Here is a 24,317-nt window from a genome sequence, read left to right as displayed (position 1 = left end):
AAGGCAAACAAATTATATAAAAAATTTTAATTCCACAACATTCTTTATTCGCATGGATGTCATCCTTATTATTATAATGTTTTTTTTTTTTTTGGTATAACCAGCAAAAGAAACATTTTGAGCGGAATGGACTTTAAATATGGCTCTTATAAGCTTGAAAAATTCTGCTCTTCTTAAATCGTTTTCCATCAGGTCCTTCCATCGCAGTGGACGCCGTCCTCTTCCTCTGCTTTTATGGGCGAATTCCGATAAAAAATCGTTTCTTAGCCAGCGTAGCACTTAATTTGCTGGACTATGTTGATGCCTGCGTAAAGCTCCTACAGTTCATCATTAAATCTTCTTCGGTACTCGCCGTCGCCAATGCGTAGACGTCCATAGATCTTTCTCTCGAACATGCCCATAGTCGCATCATCTGATCATATAGCAGCAAGGGTGCGATCAGTGACTTGTAGAGAATGATTTTCATTTGCCGAGTGAGGACTTTACTTTTCAATTGCCTACCTAGCCCAAAGTAGCATTTATTGGCAAGTGTGGTTCTTCGCTGGATTTCAGAGCTGGTTTTGTTGTTTGTATAAATACTGGTTCCCAAATAATCAAAGTATTTTACTATTTCCAAATTATGGCGGCCAACAGTAGCGTGATTGCCAGTGCGTAATTGCACTGACTCTTTGCTTGATCACAGCAGATAATTCGCTTTGTTCGCATTCACCACCAAACCCACCTGTTCCGCTTCTTTTTCTACTTTGGAGTAAGCACAACTTACGGCACGTGTGCTAAGGCCGATGATGTCAATGTCGTCAAGCACAGGTCAGTAATTGCACCCTTTTATAGAATAATATTCCAGAGCGGTTAACTTCTGCAACTAGTATAATTTTCTCCAGCATCAAATTAAAGAGATCTCACGATAGGGGGTAACCTTGTCCAAACCCTCGTTTAGTTTCGAACGGCACGGAGAGGTCCTTCCGAATTCTGATTGAGCTGTTGCTCAACGTCATTTTGCACAGCCGTATAGACAACGTCTTTTTATAGTATCGTAGGTGGCTTTAAAAAGTGATGAAGAGGTTATGTGTGTCAATTCTTTTTCTTAGGTAATTTTTCGAAGATTTGGTGCATCGTTTAAATCTGGTTGGTAATAGATTTATCAGGTATGAAGCCGCACTGATAAGCTTCAAGCAACCGATTTACGATCGGCTTCAATCTTTTGCACAATACGCTTGACAAGGTCTGGACATGCATTCTTAAGAAGTCTGATTCCGCGCTAGTTGGCGCTGTCAACTTGCCAAAGAAGATTTAGATTTCAATGCATGCACTCGTTCCACGGTATCTGGTTAATGCTATTCTTACTTCGTCGTCGTTTGGTCTCGCCGAATTTTGATAAAACTTTCGGACGATACACTTTCCGACTAGCTCAATCTCCTTGCACTTGTACCTTCTAGCTTCAATTTTCTTGCTGTAAAGGCGTCACGCTTCCTTTTTCAAATCGCGGTAGCCTCTTCTTCGTAGCTCTGTGGGCGCATCATTTCTTTCGGTTGCAACTGGGCATTCTTCATCGTATCAATTGCAGCCTTTCGAATTAAATGCATAAAATATTTTCTAATTGGTTTGCTTTTTTCCTCACTTAACTACGTACATATTTACATAATTACAATTACACTTAAGCGAGCGCGCATATCGAAGTACTTTGCTGACAGCATTGTTAAGTGTTTGCTTTTGTAAATTAATTTTACACGATAGCACCCTAATGTATTCAAGCTTACTATGTACGTATTGTCGGTCATATTTTGAACGTTTTGTAGTTCGCCTAAATATTTAAAGAGAAGCCCAAGTTTAAAAAGCCTTAAGAGAAATTCTGAAAGTTTTTGGAAAAATAGCACTTTTATTGTATCTCAATATGCCTTTAGGAATCACCTTAAAAAAAAAAAACAATGCCATCTTAATACCAAGACATTAGAGGAGGAGGGAACCGCTTCCCAAGGCAGTCGGTTCTATGTGCGACTCGGGATTTTTCCCGACCAAGGACTGTCATTTCAGTGTAACCCCATTTAATTTGTTTCGTCCCTCCCACAAATTGTCATCCTCCCAGCAGCTCCTTGCAGCAGGACTGCTCCATATTCTCTTGCTCCGGGAAGGTATCGAATCCAATCCGGGTCCGTCTCCTGACCTCGGTCCTGAGAAATGGTTTTGCTGCATCTGCCGGAAAAGAATCTTTTTAGGACGGTCATACTCTGTTCAGTGTGTCTCGTGTAAGGGATGGTTGCATCGGACAGGTTGTTCTAGGCTTGATCCCAAAACCCAACGTCCACGTAACTTTTATAAATCTTTTGTGGCTCCTTGCTGTTCACGCCCAAGGGCGTCCCGTAGTCTACGTCTAAGCGCCCCCCCCATTACCTTCCAGCAGCCCCGCTGCTCAGCAAGCCACAACAAGTACCCGCTGCTGCTCGCGCCTTACGGCGCCAACAACTCAAACAGCTGCTACCACTCATAACTACAATCTTCGTAGTAGAGTCGGAAGCAATGCTGAGCAACAGCCCCTGCCCCCGTCTTCTCCCCCCCTCTTTTCCGGCAGCAATCGTGTAGGTCAGGGAAACAGACTCTTAGTCCCTACCTCCGTTTGCACCGTTTGCCAGCACAGAATATATATGTTTGCGACATCCGCCCAATGCAGCTCCTGCCTCGGGTGGTGCCACTTTCCTAGATGTTCTGGTCTCCGCGACGGCAACCCCTCGGCGGGTTTCATCGCGCCATGTTGCCAGGTCGCAAACCCAAATCATCCGGGTACCCCAATGCTTGCCCAAGGACGCCCAGTCCCAGGGCCACAACAGCAATTGCGTCCTGGCCTTCCTGAACCCAGGCGTAGTCACCCGTCACTTACCCCCAGAGTGGCGACGTCTCCCCTCATGCACTTCAGAATTCTGCAGTTAAACTGTAATGGACTAACTGGGAAGATTACGGAGATAGTCAATTTCATGAAGCGGCACAACATCCGCATTGCTGCGATTCAAGAGACCAAACTCACAGCACGATCTGCATTGCAGTCCTGCTCTGGGTATAATGTCCACAGAAAAGATCGCGAGAGCGGAAATGGAGGCGGCCTCGCGTTTATAATACACCACTCTGTGCAATATCACATATTTGATCCTGGCATCGACCGCAGGGACAACGTCTTAGAACGTCAAGGCCTATCTGTCCGGTCAGGCGATGCAAACCTAGAAATCATCAACATCTACATCCCCCCTGCCACCTGTTGCCCCGGTGGATACCACCCTAATATTAGAGCCTTACTCACTGGAAACAATCGCATTATTTTAGGCGACTTCAATGCCCATCATGATCTATGGCATTCAAATTTGCGGGCGGACAGTAGGGGCGAGATGTTGGCGGATCAAATAGAAGAAACGACGTTCTGCACAATAAACGGAGACGCCCCCACACGTATGGTAGGAAGCTGACACAGTTCGCCAGATATCTCAATCGTGAGCGCAGAGCTCGTAAACTGCGTCAACTGGCAGCCGATGGTATCATTGGCATCCGACCACCTGCCTATACTTGTTTCGCTCGAGCGTACCGCCGACTTCATCGTCACCGAAAAACGCACTTTCATAAACTTTAAAAAAGGAAAGTGGGGAGAATATAAATCCTTTACAGACAACCTCTTTGCTGCCCTCCCTATCCCGACTGATGCCCGCCAAGGGGAGCGTGCCTTTCGCAAGGTCATTGAATCCGCCTCGGCACGTTTCATTCCCGCCGGGAGAATTCCCGAAATCCGGCCCCACTTCCCGGCGGAGGCCGCAAACTTAGCGAGAGAACGTGACCTTATAAGGCAGCTTGATCCAGGCGACCCCCAAATAAGGGATATAAACCAACGCATCAGATTGCTTGTGGATGAACACAAGCGGGCGAAATGGGAGGAGCACCTAAGAGGTTGTAACCTCTCTACCGGTGTGGGTAAACTTTGGTCCACCGTAAAGTCCCTATCGAATCCGACTAAGCACAAAGACAAAGTTTCCATCGCCTTTGGCGACAAAGTGCTGTCGGATGCGAAAAAATGCGCGAGCGCTTTCTGCCGACAATATATAATGCATTCTACGGTCGACAAAGTTAGACGGAGGGCCAACAGACACGCACATAAACACAAATTCAGCGCGTCACCAATCACCATCACCGCTAAAGAGGTTGAGGACGCCATTGGTCGCGCTAAACCATCCAAAGCAGTGGGCCCAGATGGCATAGCCATGCCGATGCTTAAAAGCCTAGGGAAAGAGGGTTTCAAATATTTAGCGCAGGTCTTCAACCTGTCTCTTTCCACCTTTGTCATACCCGAGAAATGGAGAATGGCCAAGGTGGTCCCGCTACTAAAGCCTGGTAAACCAGCTAACATAGGAGAGTCGTATCGTCCGATATCTCTCCTATCGCCAGTAGCAAAGACGCTCGAAGCCATTTTGCTCCCTTATTTCCAAGCAAATTTGCAACTAGCCTCCCATCAGCATGGCTTCAGAAAACTCCATAGCACTACCTCCGCGCTAAATGCCATTAGTACCCAGATAAATTGCGGTTTAAATCAAAACCCCCACCATAGAACAGTACTCGTAGCGCTAGACCTATCAAAAGCTTTTGATACGGTCAACCACGGCTCGTTACTGCAAGACCTGGAAGGGTCTACCCTTCCCCCATGTCTTAAAAGGTGGACCGCAAATTATCTGGGTGGTCGGCAGGCATCGGTGCTATTTAGAAACGAAACATCAAAGCCAAGGAGAATTAAACAAGGGGTGCCACAGGGTGGTGTCCTATCCCCACTTTTGTTTAATTTCTACATATCTAAACTACCTTCACCACCGGAAGGAGTCACAATCGTTTCCTACGCCGATGACTGCACAGTAATGGCCACAGGCCCAGGCCCACAGATCGATGAGCTATGCAATAAAATAAACGGCTACCTCCCTGATCTCTCCAGTTTTTTCGCCTCGCGAAACCTGGCATTATCACCGACTAAATCTTCCGCGACCTTATTTACAACATGGACGTCCCAAATGTCGACCATTTTGAACATCCACGTCGATGGCTCTACGTTACCGACTGTCCTACACCCCAAAATCTTGGGTGTGACGTTTGATCAGGATCTACATTTTGGTGAGCACGCAGCCGCAATTGTTCCGAGAATTCAGAGCCGTAACAAAATCCTCAAATCCCTTGCTGGCAGTACCTGGGGAAAAGATAAAGAAACGCTCATGACTACATACAAAGCAATTAGCCAGCCGATTACGTGCTACGCGTCACCCATATGGTCGCCAAGCCTAAAAATTACCCACTGGAAGAAGCTACAGGCCTGCCAAAATACTGCTCTCAGAATTGCCACGGGCTGTCTTCTTATGTCCCCAGAACACCATCTACATAATGAGGCGAGAATACTCCCCATCAGGGAAAGAAACGAGATGCTGACCAAACAGTTCCTGTTGAATACCCAGAAACCTGGGCATCCCAACAGACATCTGATTGACGAGCCAGCACCGCCTAGGGGCTTAAGGAGTCATCTCCGTAAGCATTTTGAGGAAATACGGCATCTGAGAACACAGCCGTATGAAGCGAAAAAACACAAGCAGGTCCTTGGTGAACTCCACAAACAGGCGTCGGACCTTTATGCCGGGAATTGCCCGGTGAACCCAGTACTCAAAGTAAAGTATCCAAAACTTGCGGAAGAGAAACGCATACTCCCCAGGGAAACGCGTGTCACTCTGGCTCAACTTCGTTCTGGATACTGTAACAGGTTAAACTCTTACCTATCCAGAATCAACCCCGACATACAAAATGTATGCCCCGCTTGCAATGTGTCCCCACATGACACCAACCATCTCTTTAATTGTAATGTGGAACCAACGCCTCTAACACCCCTTTCCCTATGGTCCACCCCTGTTGAAACAGCAAGTTTCCTTGGACTCCCGTTAGAGGATATTGATGACAGTTTGTGATCGGTCGCGTCTGTTAGGTGGGGCGAAGCACTGCTACAATAACAACAACAACAGGAGGAGGGAATGAAGTTTTGTACAGATGAGGGAATGCAAGCTCTCTAAAGCAAAGTAAAGATAGTTGGATTTATATATGGTATTACTACTTCCAATTTCATCAACGTGTTTAGCTGACCCCTGTTACACCCTAACCGGCAATGGGCAACTGATTTTTTATTCGTTTGAAGTAGCCTCCTACTGCCGGTGCAGCTGTACATAACTGTAACCGCGTTTAGCATTACATCAATTACGTCGCGCTTAGTGAGCTCTGTGGGCGCTATCACATTATTGAGTTAGCAGTCATCTTCTTTTTGCTCTCCTTCCTTCGTTGTTGAGCGAAATGAAGAATGTCTAACGTGCGTAGCCTCTATCTCCACAGTAAATGGAAGTATATATATAAGTCAGGCATAGACTTGGAACAATCAATCTCTCTAAATGGTGGCTTCAACTATGGGTCCACATCGAAAAGTAATTCCCATATCCACTTTCCTGCTGTACAGCTCCTGTATTCATTTTGCCTGTGTCTGCTCAATCGTTTTTGTGCTTATATTGTAAGAACATCCGCACTTACTTATGCTCTTTGTTGGTAAATTACTTTCCCTTCCTCAATGAGAAGATACATCGATAAGCTTCCTGAAAGGCCCCATTGGTTGGTACTGCCAATATTTTATATTTAGTTTTTCGTACCATACAAGCACATGTAATCTGAGGCTTATGTTAGCAACATTCTTCGGCAAATCTCTAAATTACCTATGTTTGCCATTAATCGGCTCCTTAGATTGGTGAAGTCGCAGGAACTGGACCAAGAAATTTCATTCCCAGCCCGGCAGTTACATCATCAATCGGCGCATTGTGATGACCTAAATAGTGTAAACTCTTATCTTACCAGTTACCGCGGATCGAATCATTTCGTTGAGTTAATAAATTTAGATATCATCCTTTTTTTCAGCTTATATAACTCCGTAAGGTCATTGATAAACGTTTGATCGAGCACAGCCAACCTCCCTCTACTTAATTTCGCGCACTGGCATAACAAATATTGCACACCTTTCTCATCAATACATCTGAAGATGCGGCAAGATCCAGTGCCCATCCTAGCGGCGTGAGTTCGTAACCAGCCTTACTCCTTAATCTTTCAGCGGCCTGTGTATTTCTACTTGTTGCTTGCTGACTATCATACCAATAAAGCACGTGATATGAACCTTCTTAAAGATGAAGTTTTCCGTTATTGCTGTCGTCAACTGAAGCCTGTGATCAGTTAGCCATCAATATGTGCCAAATCGTAAATCCGACTTGCGAAAGTAACAAAAGGAGCTCTCTGCCATGCCCATGCTATAAAGACTTTCGTAGGTAAGATTAAAGAGATCGGCATCTACCTATGAACCTAGACTTGACCTGCCGGTTATCTCAGATAGTCCCTCAAGATGTTTAAAAGGTGGTTTGAAGGCGCTTTATAGGCTTCAAAGACGCCTTTCCATTTTACTGAATTAAAACATTTACGACGTTCTACTATTTTTACAGCGTCTGTCACTTTAATGTGTAGCGCGTCGTTTGAAAACAATTCTGTCGATGAGAAAAGCGCACCTTCGTCATTTATGGCTGTCGTAGGACGTCAATATTACTTAATTGAGCCACTCAAATCAAGCCGATCAGCTTCTTTAAGATGAAATACATTTATATGTTTTAACACAAAATCGATTTAGTGTAATGAGACTAAAAGAAACTTAAATCTTTGAGTTTACTTGGGTTTAAAAGTAAAGTTAACTTTGCTGATAAGCGAACGTCTTAGTCTTAATGCTTTAGCTAAATTTATTCGAATAACTTATGGAGATTCTCCTAGAATTATTTTCATTTATTAGTGAAATGTAAGGAGAATTTATTTATGTGGACCGACTATTGCCTTCAGCTCTTCCTTGAATAGCGGTTTGATAGCAGTAAATATGTTAGATGGTATTTGGTAGTTCATAAAATCAAGTGTGAGATCTTGTAGTACATAACTAAGGTTTGATACATGTCTTTAACTGTGTGAGTATGTTAAGCTTTACGACTACTCAACCAACTATTTATGGTCCCTCAATTGCTTAAGTATTAAGTTGGAAAGCGAAAAGTACATTTAGCTTAGAGCAATAGAGTTTCATGGTTATAACTTAGCGTAGAGCATCAAGTTGTCTTATGGAAAATAAAGCGCGAAAAGTAATGAAATGCAAATAAATATATGCAAGTGTTAATTAACGGTTGCGAGCACAAAAATAGCAGTGGTAGTTTTTATCAAATTTCGATATTTTTTTGTTTGTTTGAAAAAATTTCGATTAATTTGGTAATTTATATATATATATAAATCAAATTCTCTGTGTGTGTCCCCTGTTCCCTATGGAAGCGCATTTCCCACACTTCAATCGTCACCAAATTTCGGCTATAGGTTTCTTCGATCAAGACGAAGGTTTTTCATATTTCAGAACTAAGAATTTTAAATTAAAAAAAAAAAATTTTATTACCGTGATACTTAGAACATACTTCAGATCTGGGAAACAATACAATACAAGTGAAAAAAACTCCGCTAGGTGGCGCACGGATCGACATATACAGAAAACTAATTTTAAAATTGAAATTTTGCGATCGACTTTTAACTAACTTCTCGGTGATCCAGAGACTTGAAACTTAGCACATAGTTTGCGAGTCGATGGCACTACAATTCGTCGAAAACAAAATGCAGCCAGGTGGCAGACGAATCGAGATAAACGAAAATGAAAAAACGCAGGGAATCTTGCGATCGATTTTTAAGTAACTCCCCGCCGAGTTAGAGACTTGAAACTTGGGCCGTGAGTCAGAACCCGGTGACAATGCAATATTTGATCAAAAAAAAATTCGCTAGGTGGCGCATGGATCGAGATATTAAGAAAATTAATTTTGATTTGGGAATCTTTCAATCAATTTTTAACTAACTTCCTAGTTACCTAGAGACTTGTAACTTAGCCAATTATGAGAATAATCGCCGACAAGAATCATTCACCACATTCATCCTCTTTGTCCAACTCACCCGCTCCACCAATATCAAGAACATAGAACAGCTGTAATAATTCACCGATTTATATGTAGCACACATACATACATCTTTCTACAGTCATCTAAGCTGAATATAGATATAGATGTAGTACGTCCGAGCAACGACAAAGAACAGGTAGCTATTTTGAACAAATAAATAGAGATAAGAATTTTCACTTAGGAATTACTTATATTACTAATCAAAGTTGCAATTGCTTTTTTTTTTTGTAGGCAGTACTAAAAAATTTAAAATAAAAATATGATAAAAAAATTTTAAGGACTACCTTTATATAAATGGACCAAAAAATAGAAGACAATTTTTCCTTTAATTTCACCTGCTCCACGACAAATTTTGTATGTCAGCAAAAGTTACTCATACGGCATGTACGTACTTAAGTGGTCATAGCATTGAATTTACAAAAAGTTAAAGCGATTGCATTGAGTGATTTAAAACTTTTATTAAATTTAAGCATTCCATTGTAAAATAGCTGTCGATTAACTTATGAGAGTTTGAGTATGAATTGTGCGTGACAAAATAAAATTTGAAAATTAAAGCAAAGAATGATAAATTAGAAAAATGAAGGATCTAAGGAGAGAGGTAGAGGGTGTATAATAGAAGAGGGAGAGATAAGGAAATAATAAAGGGTAAGAATGGGAAAATTGGGAGATACATTTTGAAGAAGTTCAATAAAAATTTATATACTGATTGCTTGACTTTGAGTAACGGGAAGTAATGCGTTAAAATACACCTTCTTATTTAGATTAGTATCTGCCCAACCCGAGCAACGCCGGGTACCCTTCTAGTCGAAATTATAAAAACCAGTCTCAAAAGCTTTTTCGACAAAATACGAAAATTCGAGCAGATTTTATGAAAATTTCGTAAAAATTTACAGAGGTTCTAGAATTTTTTTGAGTATGTAGTTTTGTAGCCCAATCAATTTTAATCCAACTGAGTACAAGTTAAACGTCTCTCAAAATTTGCATTTGTTTTTGAAATTTTTTTCCCCCAAAGTGTGTTTAAGATTTTCTTTCCTATAAAAACAATGAAGTTAGACACACCACGTATGGAAGAAAACTTTAAACACATTTCGGAAAAAAGATTTTCGAAAATCAATACGAATGTTTAGTCGAATATAACCTATACTTGGACTAAAATGATTGGTCTACAGGCTGCATACCCAAAAGAGTTTTGAAAATTCTAAAAAAAATGTTGTGAAATTTTTTAAAATTTTCGTATTGTTTCGAAAACGTTTTGTGTTTCGTTTGCAAAGTTTCAGGAGCAGTTTTTTTGTAAAATATGAAATAAACGGTAGGAAGAGTTAAGTATACGGAATTTTATAAAATTCACCGCTGCTGTGTTCATGCTCGCAGCTGTATGTCCTTAAGGCGTTATAAAAGCGCTGGAATGCTGCTGGAAATTACTGCACGAGCACTTAATATTATCTTAATGTTACAATTCGTTCGCATCTTCTATTTGCTATCTTTATTGTCATCTGCCCACCTCTCTCCGCTACCACTTTCTCTGACATTTCTTTGTCTTCTATTTATTGCCTTTCACATAAACGATTTCATTTAGCTTTCATCCTCTCGCAAATAAATTCTAATAAATCGACAATGGAATCCACTTTTTATATGCGCTTCACTATCGTTTGCCTCCCTCAGATACATACTCACATTAGTTTGTGTATTGCCCTCACTATTTATGGCTTGTAAATAAAAATTGACACTTCCACTATAAATAAAGCGGAAAAGTAACCAATCGACTTTGCATTGAAATGTGTAGCAAATTGACTTAGCTTGCCGTCAGCGATTTGCAACTTAACTAAACATTAGAGAAGTATCTTAAATTTATTTGCAAGCGCATAACGCCCTTTAAAGTATGTATGTATTTGCAGCGGAAGGATAAATGCTTTGTTTCGGCCCGCTAAAAAACTATGAGCCTTTGGCGGATTAGGAAGGCACAAGTGCTTACTACGCAGCTTTGTGGTTTGAGATGGTTACGACATAGATACTACCGTCTCAATAAATTTATCTCAGCTTATAATATTTAGGATTCACAAGAGCAAAGAATTGAAAATTCTTAGATGAAGTAGAACTAGCTGTGTTTTTTTTACACGTAAACGTCTATACGCTTAAACTTTATATGGACTGCTAAGCGACAAACTTTAAATACACCTCTGAAATTGCTACGCATAAAATTAGTACTACTAAATTTCAATACGCATTATACTCAGATGTAACTGAAATATGTGTCCATGTTTCACCCTCTGCACTAATTCCATGTATTCTATGCTCGTCCACTATCTACCACAACTGATTCAGTTATATGTTATACACAGAAATACAACAGAGGGTTGTGTCTCCCCTGTAGCTTTTTTTTTTTTTTTTTTTTTGCGGGGAGGCTGAAAAATGCCTAATGCACCATAATTGCTGCCGTCGCAGCAACCGTGTGTCCGTAGACTAAAAAACAGCCCCGTTCTGGAACCGTCGCCCACCCCGGCACCACTTTCGCATTACTTCAGGGTGGCGTTCCATATTTCTCATTTTTTAAGAGCCTACTGTTGTCCCTGCGTCCAGGTTCCCGCTATTTGCTCTGAGTGTCCATTTAATCGCCACTGCTTCGCATGCGCATTTCTCTGCGCTCCCTCTCAGCATCCATCAGGCGTGTCATTACTATAAATGCCATTTTGCTCACTGCAGTCCAGCATTCTTTCCTGCTGCACATATGTGAAACTAAATTTCTCGTGGTAGGTTCCTCCCCAAAGACTCCATGCAAGGTGAGTCTTTCTTCGTGGAAACGGGGGCAGTAGAACATGACGTGTTCTGCGTTTTCTAACTCTGTGGTACACATTGGGCAATGAGCATCTTCCTCTATCCTACGCTTCCATAAATACTCTTTGAAACCGCCATGTCCACTCATTATCTGCGTGAGATGGTAGTTCAGTTCGCCGTGCTTCCGCTCATTACATTGAGCTACGTTCCAAACTAGTGTGAAAGTCCAACGCCCTTTACTCGAGGCCTCCCACCGTTCTTGCCACTTAGCTATTGTTTGTGTCCTTGCTCTTTTCTTGTCTTCTTCAGATGGCCGCTCGATATTAGTGTTATACAGATCGGCCATTTCGCTTGCCAGTAAGTCCACTGGGATTTTCCGGGCTAGAACCAGGATCGCGTCGTCGGACACCATCCGATAAGCACTTGCTATTCTTAAAGAAGCAAGTCGGTACGCTGCTAATATATATTTTTGATGGGTCTGTTTAGATCCATACCACACTGGTGCTGCGTATAGTATTATTGAGCTGGTTACTGTGGACAATAGCTGACGTATAGCTTCGCTCGGACCACCAATGTTAGGCATTATTCGCATAAGTGATCCATTAACTTTGGTAATTTTCTCCCCCACCGCTCTGAAGTGCTCTTTGAAGTTAACTTAGAGTTAATGTGCATTCCTAAGTATTTTAAGGAATCCTTTGAGGTGATTTGATGATCCCCGACAGTTAAGACTAACTCGTTCGCCGACCGTTTGGAGCTTACTAATACCACTTCCGTCTTTTGGCTAGCCAACTCCAGTCCTGTATTGGTCAGCCATTCCTTTATTCTTGCTACGGCGTCATTACATAATGCTTGAAGCAGGTCCAGTTTCTTGGCCACTACTACCACTGCAATATCATCAGCATATCCCACAATTCGCGTGTTTTCTGGTAGATCAATCTTTAGCACCCCGTCATACATTACATTCCAAACCGTTGGACCGAGAACAGATCCCTGTGGGACGCCTCCTGTGATTTTGTACTCTTTAGCTCCTTGATCCGTGTCAAAAAGAAGTACTCTGTCTTTAAGATAGCTACCTATAATTCTGCGTAAGTAAGCTGGAGTGCCGAAGCTTTGCAGCGCTGCCATTATCTGCATCCAGTTCGCAGCTTCCTTTTATTTTGGCCTCCAGAGATAGCTTCTCTAGCTATATTGACGACTGTTTGTATTGCATCTACGGTGGATCTTGATTTGCGAAATCCATATTGACTATTCGATAAGCCTCTGGTCTTTCTAGAGTCAGCTGTAGGCGCTCACTAATTATACGCTCGAAAATCTTCCCTAGGGAATCCAGCATACAAAGTGGCCTATATGAGGATGGTTGGTCCGGCTGTTTACCACGTTTCAGCAATAGGACCAGTCTTTGTCGTTTCCACTGGCGAGGGAACACACCTTCTTGCATACAGGCATTAAAAAATCAGTAAATAATGTAGCCCTAGTTGTAATCGCGGCTTTAAGGGCTATGTTTGGTACTTCGTCGGGTCCTGGGGATTTGTCAGCAGATTGATCAGCAACTCTTTTTGCAGCGTCCAGCACCTCTTGCTCTGTAATTTGCGGAATTTCCGTACTTTCTAGATCCTCGCTTGGATAAGTCCAGCGATCTTGCGCCGGGAAAAGTGTTTCAACAATAATATTCATCAGTATCGGGCACGTAGGTTGCTGTGATATCGGTCCTTTAACTTTGGCCATCACAGTTCTGTAGGCTGATCCCCAAGGATCTAGGTCGACATTATCCAGCAGTTCCCTAAAGCATAACTTCTTGCTCTTTTTTATGGCATTTTTAAGTGCCTTTCTTTGTGCGACATAGGTGCTGTGTAGCTCTGCATATCGTGGTGATGAGCGTGCCCTCTGCGCTATTCTTCGTGCTTTGTGGCATTTTCTACGCTCTTCCGCAATTTCGTCATTCCACCAATATACCGGAGTGCGCTGTGCTTTTCCGCGACTTCTGGGCATGGCAGCATCACATGCCATACATAGCAACTTAGTGATTTGAACCGACTGGTCTTCCGCATGCGATTCTCGTACTATGGCGTCCTTCCAGATAATGTCAAATATTTGTGGGTCGAAAAGGTGCTGTTTCCATTTCCTACTTTGTCGATTTCTTGCTGCTACCGTTCGTGGAGTTTCGAGCAGCTCTACGCTAATAGCTTTATGGTCGCTGTGTGTGTAGACGTTGCTTATGGACCATTTTGCTCGTCTTGCTATTTCGCTGCTAGCGAAGGTGAGATCTATTATCGATCGTCTGGTACCTGTATCGAAGGTATATATCCCTGGTTCATTTAGGAGTTCTAGCCTCAAAGAAGTAAGACTTTCGAGGAGAACTCTCCCTCTTTCGTTGGTTCGTCTACTTCCCCACACAGATGACCATGCATTGAAGTCTCCACACACTAAAAGCGGGTGTTTACCTCGTGCTTCAATGGTGATCCCGTATATCATGTCTTCGAACTCGGCGATGGTCATGCTCGGAGGGGCATAGCAACTGAATACGTATATACCGTTGATTTTTGCCCACGTGAATCCTGCTACCGTTGGCGTCATAATTTCCTGTGGGAGAAATTTCCCTGGTGCCCAAATTGAGGCTTTCCCTGCTGAATCTGAGAGCCAACCCTGCTCCTGGCGATTTTTGTATTGTTCAGAGAGTACCACTATGTCATATCCTCCTTCATAGACTGTTTGGGATAATAGCTCTTGGGCTGCCTCGCAATGGTTTAAATTGAGCTGCAATACCCTCATGAGACAGTCATTTTGCTGCCCTCTCGTTGTGGGCATTTAAAACTGCCTGCTGAATGTTGTCCCCCACATAGCGCGCATTTCGGTGCATTTTCGCAACATGCAGCCTTATGACCTTCCTGGCCGCATTTCCTGCATAGGTTAGACCTATCTACAGTCTCCTTACATTTCTGAGCTATATGCCCGTAGCCCCAGCACCTATAACAGCGTTTTTCTTGCTTGAGCTCTCTAATTCGGCAGGAATCCCATCCTACCCGGATTCTTTGCGTATTAAGAACCGCCTTGGCATCATCCGCTGTAAGGCTTATAAGTGCCGACTTCGTGCCACTGTACCCTGTGCGTATGCTTTTTATGGCGGCCACATCTGGAAGTTTGATGTTGCATTGCTGGTGGAGGGCGTTGCAAATCTCCTCGGGCGTAGTAATCTCATCGAGATCTCTGCACTGTAGCGTGACCATTTGGGACTTTGTTATAACTTTAGCCGAGTCCTTTAGTACCGCTTCAATTTCTGCTTGGTACGCGCTTGTTTTCCCATCTTGCGATTTTTTCAGCTCTAGTAACAGCTCTCCTTTCGCCGTTCTTCTAATCGTTTTGACGTCATCACCCAGGGATTTTAATTCGTCGCATCTTCTCACTTTACGCAATATGTCGGCGTACGTCGCATCCCCCGCCTGGGAAATGATGATTGCATCCGGCCTAGCCTTAAGTGATTTTTTCTTGCTCTTCTTTTTGGCTAACTGCCACTCTCCCGTCTTTTGGGCTGCAGTTTCCTCTTTCCGCCCCGTCTTCTCTTGCGTTTCGTGCCGTCGTTTGTGACCACCCACGTGCCCTGGTAAGACATCTTTTAGAGTAGTAGTGGGTTTTACCACGTTGTCCTCCTTGGTCGAGTACGAATTATTCCTCGGTCGCTTTCCTGGGGGTGATGGACTTCTATCCTTGGCGCATTCGCTTGCACCCAATTTATGTTCTAAATTCTTTACCTCTAGGGCCGACTCGATGTACAGCACTTTTATTACGGAGGCCAAGCGCTTGATTTCCGCGTGTATATTATTACGCCCTATGAAGAACTGCATCAAGTCCTCAATCGCCTTGCCTAGCTTGGTCATCTTTTTTTCTCCAGGGGGGTTTTGCTGATTTAACGCAGCTGACGCCTGCTTAATTAGCTCACTTAATAATGGTGTGCCCGTTTGAGCCTTGCTGTCGGAGTTCTTTTTGCAAAGCTTCGGTGTAGCACCCGGCGACAACGCTCCTTGCTTGCTTTCGGCCTCCGCTCCTTTGGGTTTCGTTACCACTTGCGACGAAATGTTAAGGCCCCCAGCCGATGGGCCACGCCCTTCTGGAGAGCGAGCTAGCTTCCTTCCTACAAATGGATTGAACGCCATTTCATTCTCCTGTGTTTGGTTTTTTATTTTAGTATTGTTGTTGCTCATCATTTATTTAATTGGGTCCCCACTTGAGGCCGCTATCTTGGTCCGAGTGTGCAGTTACCTATATAGATCCCGTGGTTGTCTATGCGAAGGCAGGGAGGCCACGTGAAGGTTGACGCAGTCCCTCATGAAGACTGCTTTCAGAGCCAGATCAGTATTAATCGGGAGGATCTCAACCGAACCTGCACCACCAACTTAATGATGACGGACTTTGAACGTACCCCAAGGCCTGCCAAGGTTTTAACGGGACGGAGACGAATGGGACATTAACCGGAAAGTCATTTCGACGGTGTGTCAAGTCGTGTACTGAGATTTCCGAATGCCACATTCGCCAGCCCTTAACAAACATATCCGAGTCGTTGATTCCAGTATACCTTCATTAAGACCTTACTGGGCTCAGTCTTAATGTGACAATCGCCTTAAATTTACAAATAATTTACCTCTTTACCTTCCTGAGTGTGTATCCCACGTCGTATAGTTGCTTCCCTATCTTGGGTAGGTATTCCCTCGAAGCAACCCCGCACTAGGCTGTGGATGCTTAATTCAGGGCGGCATCTACTCGCCCTGCCACTGGAGGCTCTCAGGGTGTTTAGGCCTTTTAAGCCAAACCCTCCTCACCAGCCGCCCTTGGTCGAGGGCTGCTTATTTGATATTCGCAGCTAACCTAATTAATAGGCCGTTCACTGTCCGCCAGCAGTGACCCCCTTGGCCTGAGCTCAGCCAGAGGTACACCCTGTAGCTGTAGCTAGTTGTTTAACCACTGCCGCTAGATGGGTCTCCTAAGCATTAGCTAAGCAAGGATAGGCGTTTTGTTTCACGCGCAAACGAAACGTATACGCGTGTAAAAAAAAACACGGTTACTAACATGCTTATAAGACAAAATATTACTCATACGCCGTGTATCACCCGAAAGATCAAGCACTTTTATCTAAATAAATTATTTTTTTTGTGTCAAGTACAAATACACAATTAAAAAAGGATTCATAATTTTTGTTTTATCACTTTTTTCTCGCTCTCTGTCATTACATAATTTATAAATTTTTTCTTCTCTCTTACAGCGGACAGTTCATTTCTATTGGCCAACGCACAGATTGTGGATTTTCCGATTGTCTATTGCAATGAGTCCTTCTGTAAGATTAGTGGCTATAATCGTGCCGAAGTCATGCAAAAGTCATGCAGGTGAGTTATATAACAACAATTACTATACTTAAAAAAAATTTTTTAATTTTAACTGCGACAAACTTCAAAGAACTGGATTTGATCTAAAAAGTTGTTTACCACGGCGATGTTTTAAGATTTTTTATAACGATTCGAAGTTGTCTTTATCCTCTAATTCTGTATAGATAAGCATAAAATGTCCCAAACTTGTTGAATAAAATCCACAGATGTTGTTTGATAAGCATAATTGGTGCTCTAAGAACAACGCCTAGAATGCTCCTCCGATCACTCCTACTCTTGGAACCAGCTGTTTACCGAGCAGTGGCCACGTCAGATCTGCATTTAAGTGAGTTGCACAATTAGAAAACAAGAACTTTAGGACACTCTTGCATACCAAACAAATATAGTTTTCCCCCTAAAAGCATAAATCGCTGTATGACCACAACAGTTGCGGAGGATTGGGTATTAGGTGCCTTTCTGCTAACGGCAGCATTTTCTTATACACTGAAGGTGCTAAGCTAAACGTAAGAGTTCGAGGAGGCGTATATTCAAGGGACCTATACCTTCAACACTCCTTCAGTCTATCCCAATAATATAGTGTCTTCAGGGCAGAAGTATCAGTATCAGCCCTCATGGAAATCGCTACCCATCGTCAACGAAATCTTTATTATCTGCAACAGTCAAGTGGACATCATTGCGTCGTACTCTTTCAATTCTGAACTCACTGTCGATTACTGTCTCTGCAAGAGATGGCTCAACAGATCCATGTACACATCACATGGGTTCCGGGGACACCGAGGCAAACTGCATTGCAGACGCGCTCGCTAGGCAGGGTACGGCCTGGCACACTCTTCCTGACAAAGAACGCTCAGCTTTGCCGCTCGCCACATGCACGCTATTGCTGAAAGAGATCATGGAGCACCTTTTCTGTATAATGTACGCCAGGTTCGTAGAATATAGCATCAAGGACTTGGCAGCCTTTATCAAGTCTTTTCGTGATATCGCAAACAGCCACTGCCCTATGTTAGCTCCCGCGACATCTACTTCAACGTAACCTCACCTATTGTGGCAGCTAGTTTAAAGATAGATTTCTTTTTTGCATATCTACTTTGCAGGCTTCCAGCTGCATTTTTAAATAACCCGAGCCATGTTTGTTTTGCAATCTTACAGCTTTCATAAGAGTAGCATGCTATTAGAGTCAGTGACTAGCTTAGAATATGCAATTTGGAATTAAAATCTACAAACTCTGTACGAGCATATGCATTATCCTCGAAATCTTATTACATTTTTTAGCAGGATATTGCAAACGTCTCGATAGCAGCTTCTTAAGCGTAAAAGCTGCTAACTGAGTTTAGGATACAGATGGGCAGCACAAGCTACGATTACTTCAGTAGAACAACTTCCCCGACACCACAATCAATTTGAACGCATGAGAATACCTCTTCTGTGCAAACAATGTCACATCTGCAGTCTCTTCGCAATTGGAAACGCACCTTAAAGCTTATGTATTATTTCAGATAACACGAAAGGCAGTTTGATATTCTAATGAGTGTCCGTTCAGGTTCAAACTTTAGCTATACTGGTCCTAGTTCCAGTATGCAAGCTCTTTCAATATTGAGGCTGATTCTGTTTCAGAGGGACCAATGCAAAGAAATAACGGAAATTTAGCTAATACTAAGTTAAGCGCCGCCGTAGCACACAACCTTAGCGCTCCAGTTTCTCTGATCTTGCTGCGTTTTCATAGATGGCAAAGGATCAGAGGACCAGTATCTTATAAAATAAAGAACCCTGCTTGACTGAAGAATCTGGGAACTAAGTCTAAGGCAATTGATAATTAGAAGGCGTGGGCTATAAGCGCTGACACTTCTTTATGATGAGAGGCTGGCAGGTATGCTAAACAGGTTAAGGGTTAAAACTAAAAATGTCACTAAGCGATTGTTTTTAATTTTCGTTCAATGAAAACTATGGAGACCTCAGGCCAAAGGCAAATGTGGACTGATTAAACTTGAGCGAAGAATAGTTATGGCTGTTATTTTAGCATAATTGGGGGAAATGCAACGACTAACTGCATAATTGGCGCGGTTAGCTTAGGATAGATCTGGGCTATATTCAGCTATAATTGATGAGTGGGCACCAAAGGGGATATTAGGGGGTGTGCGGTGGTCTAACAAATTCGTAACGTCATTCGATCTACGAATCTATGTTTTAAAAGCTACTTGTCAGTTATCTATTTGCAGAAAAAAAAAATATAATTTTAAACAAATAATCTCACTCATGCGCCATGTGGGCCGCTGCCTATAAAAGATGCAATTTTGCCAGTGACATGAAAAAAGCCGAGTCTTAAAAATAACGTTTAACATGAAACAATAACTTTTATACCCACATATGCTTGTCAATGTTTGGTATTATGATTTTGGTCACAAAAGTTGTCATAACAAACGAAAACAATAACAAGCAAAAAATCGGAGCAAAGACCAAATAAATAAATTCGATAAAACAAAAGTAAAAGGGTTTCTATTTTTTATGACAAGTCAGCAATACATATGAGAACAAGCGGATGGAGAAGTAATGTGGGTATTGTACGTATAAAATCGAACTTAAAAGCCAATAAAACAAATAGAAAAGAGAAAACAAAAAGATTTACGCAAATACTTTGGTGAACGTGGGTTGCTGACGTAGGAGAGAAAGTTGAAAATTGTTTACATGAATGCCACAATGAAAACTATGGAGAAAGTCCTTACTAGGGCAATGGCACAGCGATGTTGGTTATGTCATATGCTGCATACATACGCACATACATACACACATATGTAGATGCAGTATAAGCGCTGGACTGAGAGACGAATGGACGAAAAGCGGTTTTGATACAGAAGGTCGTGATTATTTATGTGTGCGTGCGTATGTGTGTAAGAACAAACCTATTTACAAATTGCAAATGCGAGTTCGACATGCAAATGATTGGCGTTTTTTATTGAATATTTACAAATGAGATGCGTATTTGCAAGCAGGCAAGGCAGAAAGTTTATTTTACTTGAAAAGAAATGCGATTTGAATTTTTGAATAAACTACATCACTTTACATACATACATACAATAATGTATGTGTATGTATGTTAGCGAAATGCTCACTAGCGCAATATTTCCAAAACAAGCAGCGGGATAGTAAGCAAACAAAGCTAACAACAACAACACCAAAAGTATACCACAATTCCAACCCACAGCATGTAGCCGCAGCCTCAGTCAGCGTGCGCGTGACAAAACCAACACTCACAACAACAATTTAATAATAGCAAACACAACAGCCAATAACAATTACAATCGCAAAACAAACAAAATCAAATAATATTGAATAAAATCCACTAAGCCGCTTACTTTGAAATAGAACGAACACAAAGCAATTGACGACTTGCAGCTCTTGATATATTGACTTACTACATATATATTTGTGCTAGATTGTATGTAAGCAAATAGACAATGTAGGCGCATACGACGAGAATGCGCCGCACACACATGAAACTGAATTTGATATGCATTTACCCACATTTGTTTAGATATTTAGTTATATGGAACGTTGTTGCCTATTTTTAGGCGCTTTAAATGGGAACTTTTGTGTCATTTCATTGAAACTGTTATCGGTGAGGTTTGCTCAGTAAAACTTATGACGTTATGTTGGGTATATCGCAAAAAAAATTAAATAGGAAAATGTGTTTGGCGAGTCGTAATTAAAATGAGACTAAATGCTGGTCTTAAGTCTGTATTAATGATAACTGAACAAAAACAAAAAACACACAGTTTGATGCTTTTTATTAAAGGTAGAAAGTTATAAAACGTTGACCCATTCGAGTAGATTGAGTGTTTTATGCGCTAGTTTCCTTTATCTGTTACGATAAAGCCCCCCACTGGGCGCCATTCTTTATTAGAGAAATTAACCGGCGCTTCCGATAATTACGAAGATTAGTGATATACCCAAACTCAAAATCCCACAAAAAAAAAAATAAAAATACCCAAACACCAATTCAAAATCCCCAAATACAAAATTCCAAAAACCAAAATCCCCAAACACAAAATCCCAATGCTATGATACACATCATGACCGTGTAAAAATAGCAATATCTCTTTCCTCTTTCATTCATATTTATGTATGTATAACTATATATTCACTGCTAGTCGTTCTAATTCGAACAAGCTAACAGAAGCGTGTACTACGCAGAAGGACATCACCGTGGCGGTAGCCACGGTTATACCACACACCCGGACTTGGCATGGCGTAGCCCAGGGTTATTTTTTATAAGCGCAGCCGAAGGCCGCCTAGGCAGAAAGTTAGTATGGATTATTAGCCTTTTTTGGTCGCGGCGATTTTAAACCTAATTGAAATTTATTTCACACATAAAATGGGGATTTTGGTTTTGGGGATAACGTAGTAGACCCAAATAAAGAGCTGATCAAACCCTCACTTAAGAGTAACCCAGGCCCGCATAAGAAAAAATTATATTCACGTGACGTTAATGATTTGGGAAACTATTATTTTTTTTCGGGACCTGCAATTATATCCTCTTTTAGATTTTTACTGAATATGGAGACCAAATCAATTTGAGCATTTACTTCATACATTACGAAAGGTTTATGAGCAAGTACACCTAGATAGGAGAGTATCTGCATTAGCAGAAAATATAAACCGGCGCTTCATCGCCTAATTCACAATTGGTGACATCTTCTTGTTGTAGTGGTAAACACACTCCCTGAAGATTTGTAGAGTGTAATCGATGTTGGTTTGTCTTTCGCAGGTTATACATCCGATACGTTCTAGCAGCAGGCGCCATTAAGTTACTAGGCCGACCATCGCGGAAACGATTTTATATGAGCACTATGTACCCTCGGAGCCATTGCCTCATGAAGTTGTAATACATCATTGTCTATGAATGATCTTAATATGGCCCGTTTTATTGTGCCGCTATTTAGCTCATAGAAATTTTGAGTTCTTTATGGTCTAAGCTCGGCCTCTTGCTTCCAATAGAGTAGGCTGTAAATGCTCTGGCAGTGAACATTTCAATCGCACCAGTTATTCTGACCCAAACTATTCGATGCAGTTTGCTGAATCAAGTCACTGCTGTCACTTGTATGGTGTACGGCTGTCAGAGTACAAAACCATAGATGGAAATTGGCTTTAAAACAACTTTTAAATGATCTTTATTGCCACCACCCTTGTTTTGCTCTATTATTTGTTTAAGGTAGGTCCTAGATAAGCACACTTGCCTGGTTAGGGCTAAATAAACGTATTTGTATTAGCTTTCCATCAGCTTTGGCTAACGATATCTTCAGACCGGACTTATATGAATGTCAATCATATTGTGCTACTGAAAACTTCTGAGATATTAATGAAGGCTGTTTATTCAGAATTTTCATTTTTTTATAAGGCTATGGATTTCTTTAGATTTACTTCCCTAATTTGCTGATCTAATTTTCTTCATACATTTTAGAAATGCAGAGTAAGCTCAGCACTAAGAATGACCAATAAATAATAGCTGCGTTTTCCAAAGCGACACAAAAAATGTGCTTCTTGTTAGGCGGTTTTACTTCATATCGCTTAGCGGGCTGAACTAGTTTTTTTAGCAAAATCATTTCTCTGGAGCGCGGATGGGTTCATCATCCTCCCGGAGCAAGAGAGTATGGAGCAATTCAGCTGCAAGGATCTGCTTGGAGGATACTAACTTTTGTGGGACGCAACAAATTAAATGGGGTTACACTGAAATGACAGCCCTTGGTCCGGAAAAATCGCGAGTCGCTCCGGTACATAGAAATGGCTGTCGTGGGCTGAATTCATCATCCTCCATGGCTCTTCCGAAGTTCTTTAATGTTCTTTAATCTATCAAAGAAGAGCCCACTTCATCCGCTCTGTGTGTTTTTCTGCCGACAGTTACTTATATAAAAAATTTTACAGATAGAGTTTTCAATATGACAATAAACCGTATAAAACATCAGCTTTTATTAACTATGGGATGTATGCCTAAACTCCTCTTCTGTAATCTTTAGTTTGAAAACACTGCGGTGCGCTTTTTGGACGGCTATGACAGCACTCACAAATCAAAAATATGTTTTACGTCTATCAAAGAACCATCAGAGTGCTACAGCGCGCCAAGTAAAAAGATTCGCTTAGTGCGTACTACATGGTTTTTACCCTATGTCGAAATCGGTGCTATATAGTTTAAAACCAGTCTATCATCACATCAAGTTCAACTCTCAACGACTGTTTGTCTTTCGTAGACTCAGCCCTTGAATACCCCACTAACGGTAATGTCATTTTTTTCGCACCTTTGGTGCTTGCATTTCATATACAAAATAGGCAAACGGTGAGGAATACTTTTTGGTGTGTTCAACTGGACTTCATGCTAGCTCAAAAAAATTCCTTATTTCGCCATAAACCACATCTAATTTTATGCGTAATTTTACAACGTAAAACAGAGTTAGCAAAAGCTTTAAAATCACTGACAAACTTACTCACTTGATACAAAAAAAGGAATTGTAACTTAAATGGATTTCAATACAATTTAAGTAAAGAAATAATTATGTAGAGGTGAGAAAGTTTACAAAAAAAACACAAAAGTAAATATTTTAAACGATATAAATAAGGTTAAATAGGCTTTTAAAAGCAAATAGTAAATCAAAGGTATAGTTTTTTAGGCCATAGCAGACAGCACTAAATGGTAGGGTTTGCGAAATCAGCGCAGTTCATAGAGCACAACCTCACACAGATTCACACATTCATACAAACAAACAAACACAAAAAACAGAAAGGGGCAAAGTACACAAGGACATTAAAAAATAACTGAGGTAAATCGCCGCCAGAATGGCAAAACAAAAATGCTAAGAAAAGCAAAGAAATTACCATAGCAAATAGAGCAAAGCCAAACGCGGAGAGCAAAATGATTAAGCACTGACAAATGGTTTGCGAGCCACAGCGGAAATGAGTACCGCAAAACTGCAAAACCCCAGCAAGGACAACACATAAAAAAAAACACAACATGATAAAATGACGAATACAAAAAACACACAAATCATTGCAATGGGCAGCAGCTGTTGACCCCTAAAAGCCAATTTACAGCTTCTATAGCAAGATGGGCGCATGCCAAGCGTCTAAAGCGAAGCTAATTTACAAC

General features: G+C 41.6%; 1 protein-coding gene across 2 annotated transcripts in view; it reads left to right on the top strand.

Annotated features, from left to right (window-relative positions):
- eag (ether a go-go) overlaps window positions 1-24,317 on the top strand; it is a 166,127-nt gene that overhangs the window by 86,128 nt on the left and 55,682 nt on the right. For both annotated transcript variants that reach the window (XM_067779544.1, XM_067779543.1), the window contains exon 3: window positions 17,065-17,185. In XM_067779544.1, coding sequence (XP_067635645.1) covers window positions 17,065-17,185 — 121 coding nt within the window. The remainder of the gene's footprint in view (window positions 1-17,064; window positions 17,186-24,317) is intronic.

Source organism: Eurosta solidaginis, chromosome 4, assembly GCF_040869045.1.
Source record: "Eurosta solidaginis isolate ZX-2024a chromosome 4, ASM4086904v1, whole genome shotgun sequence".
In the NCBI taxonomy this organism is placed as follows: Eukaryota; Metazoa; Arthropoda; class Insecta; order Diptera; family Tephritidae; genus Eurosta; species Eurosta solidaginis.
The sequence above is the reverse complement of the archived record's forward strand: the minus strand, read 5'-3'. Positions and strand labels throughout refer to the sequence as shown.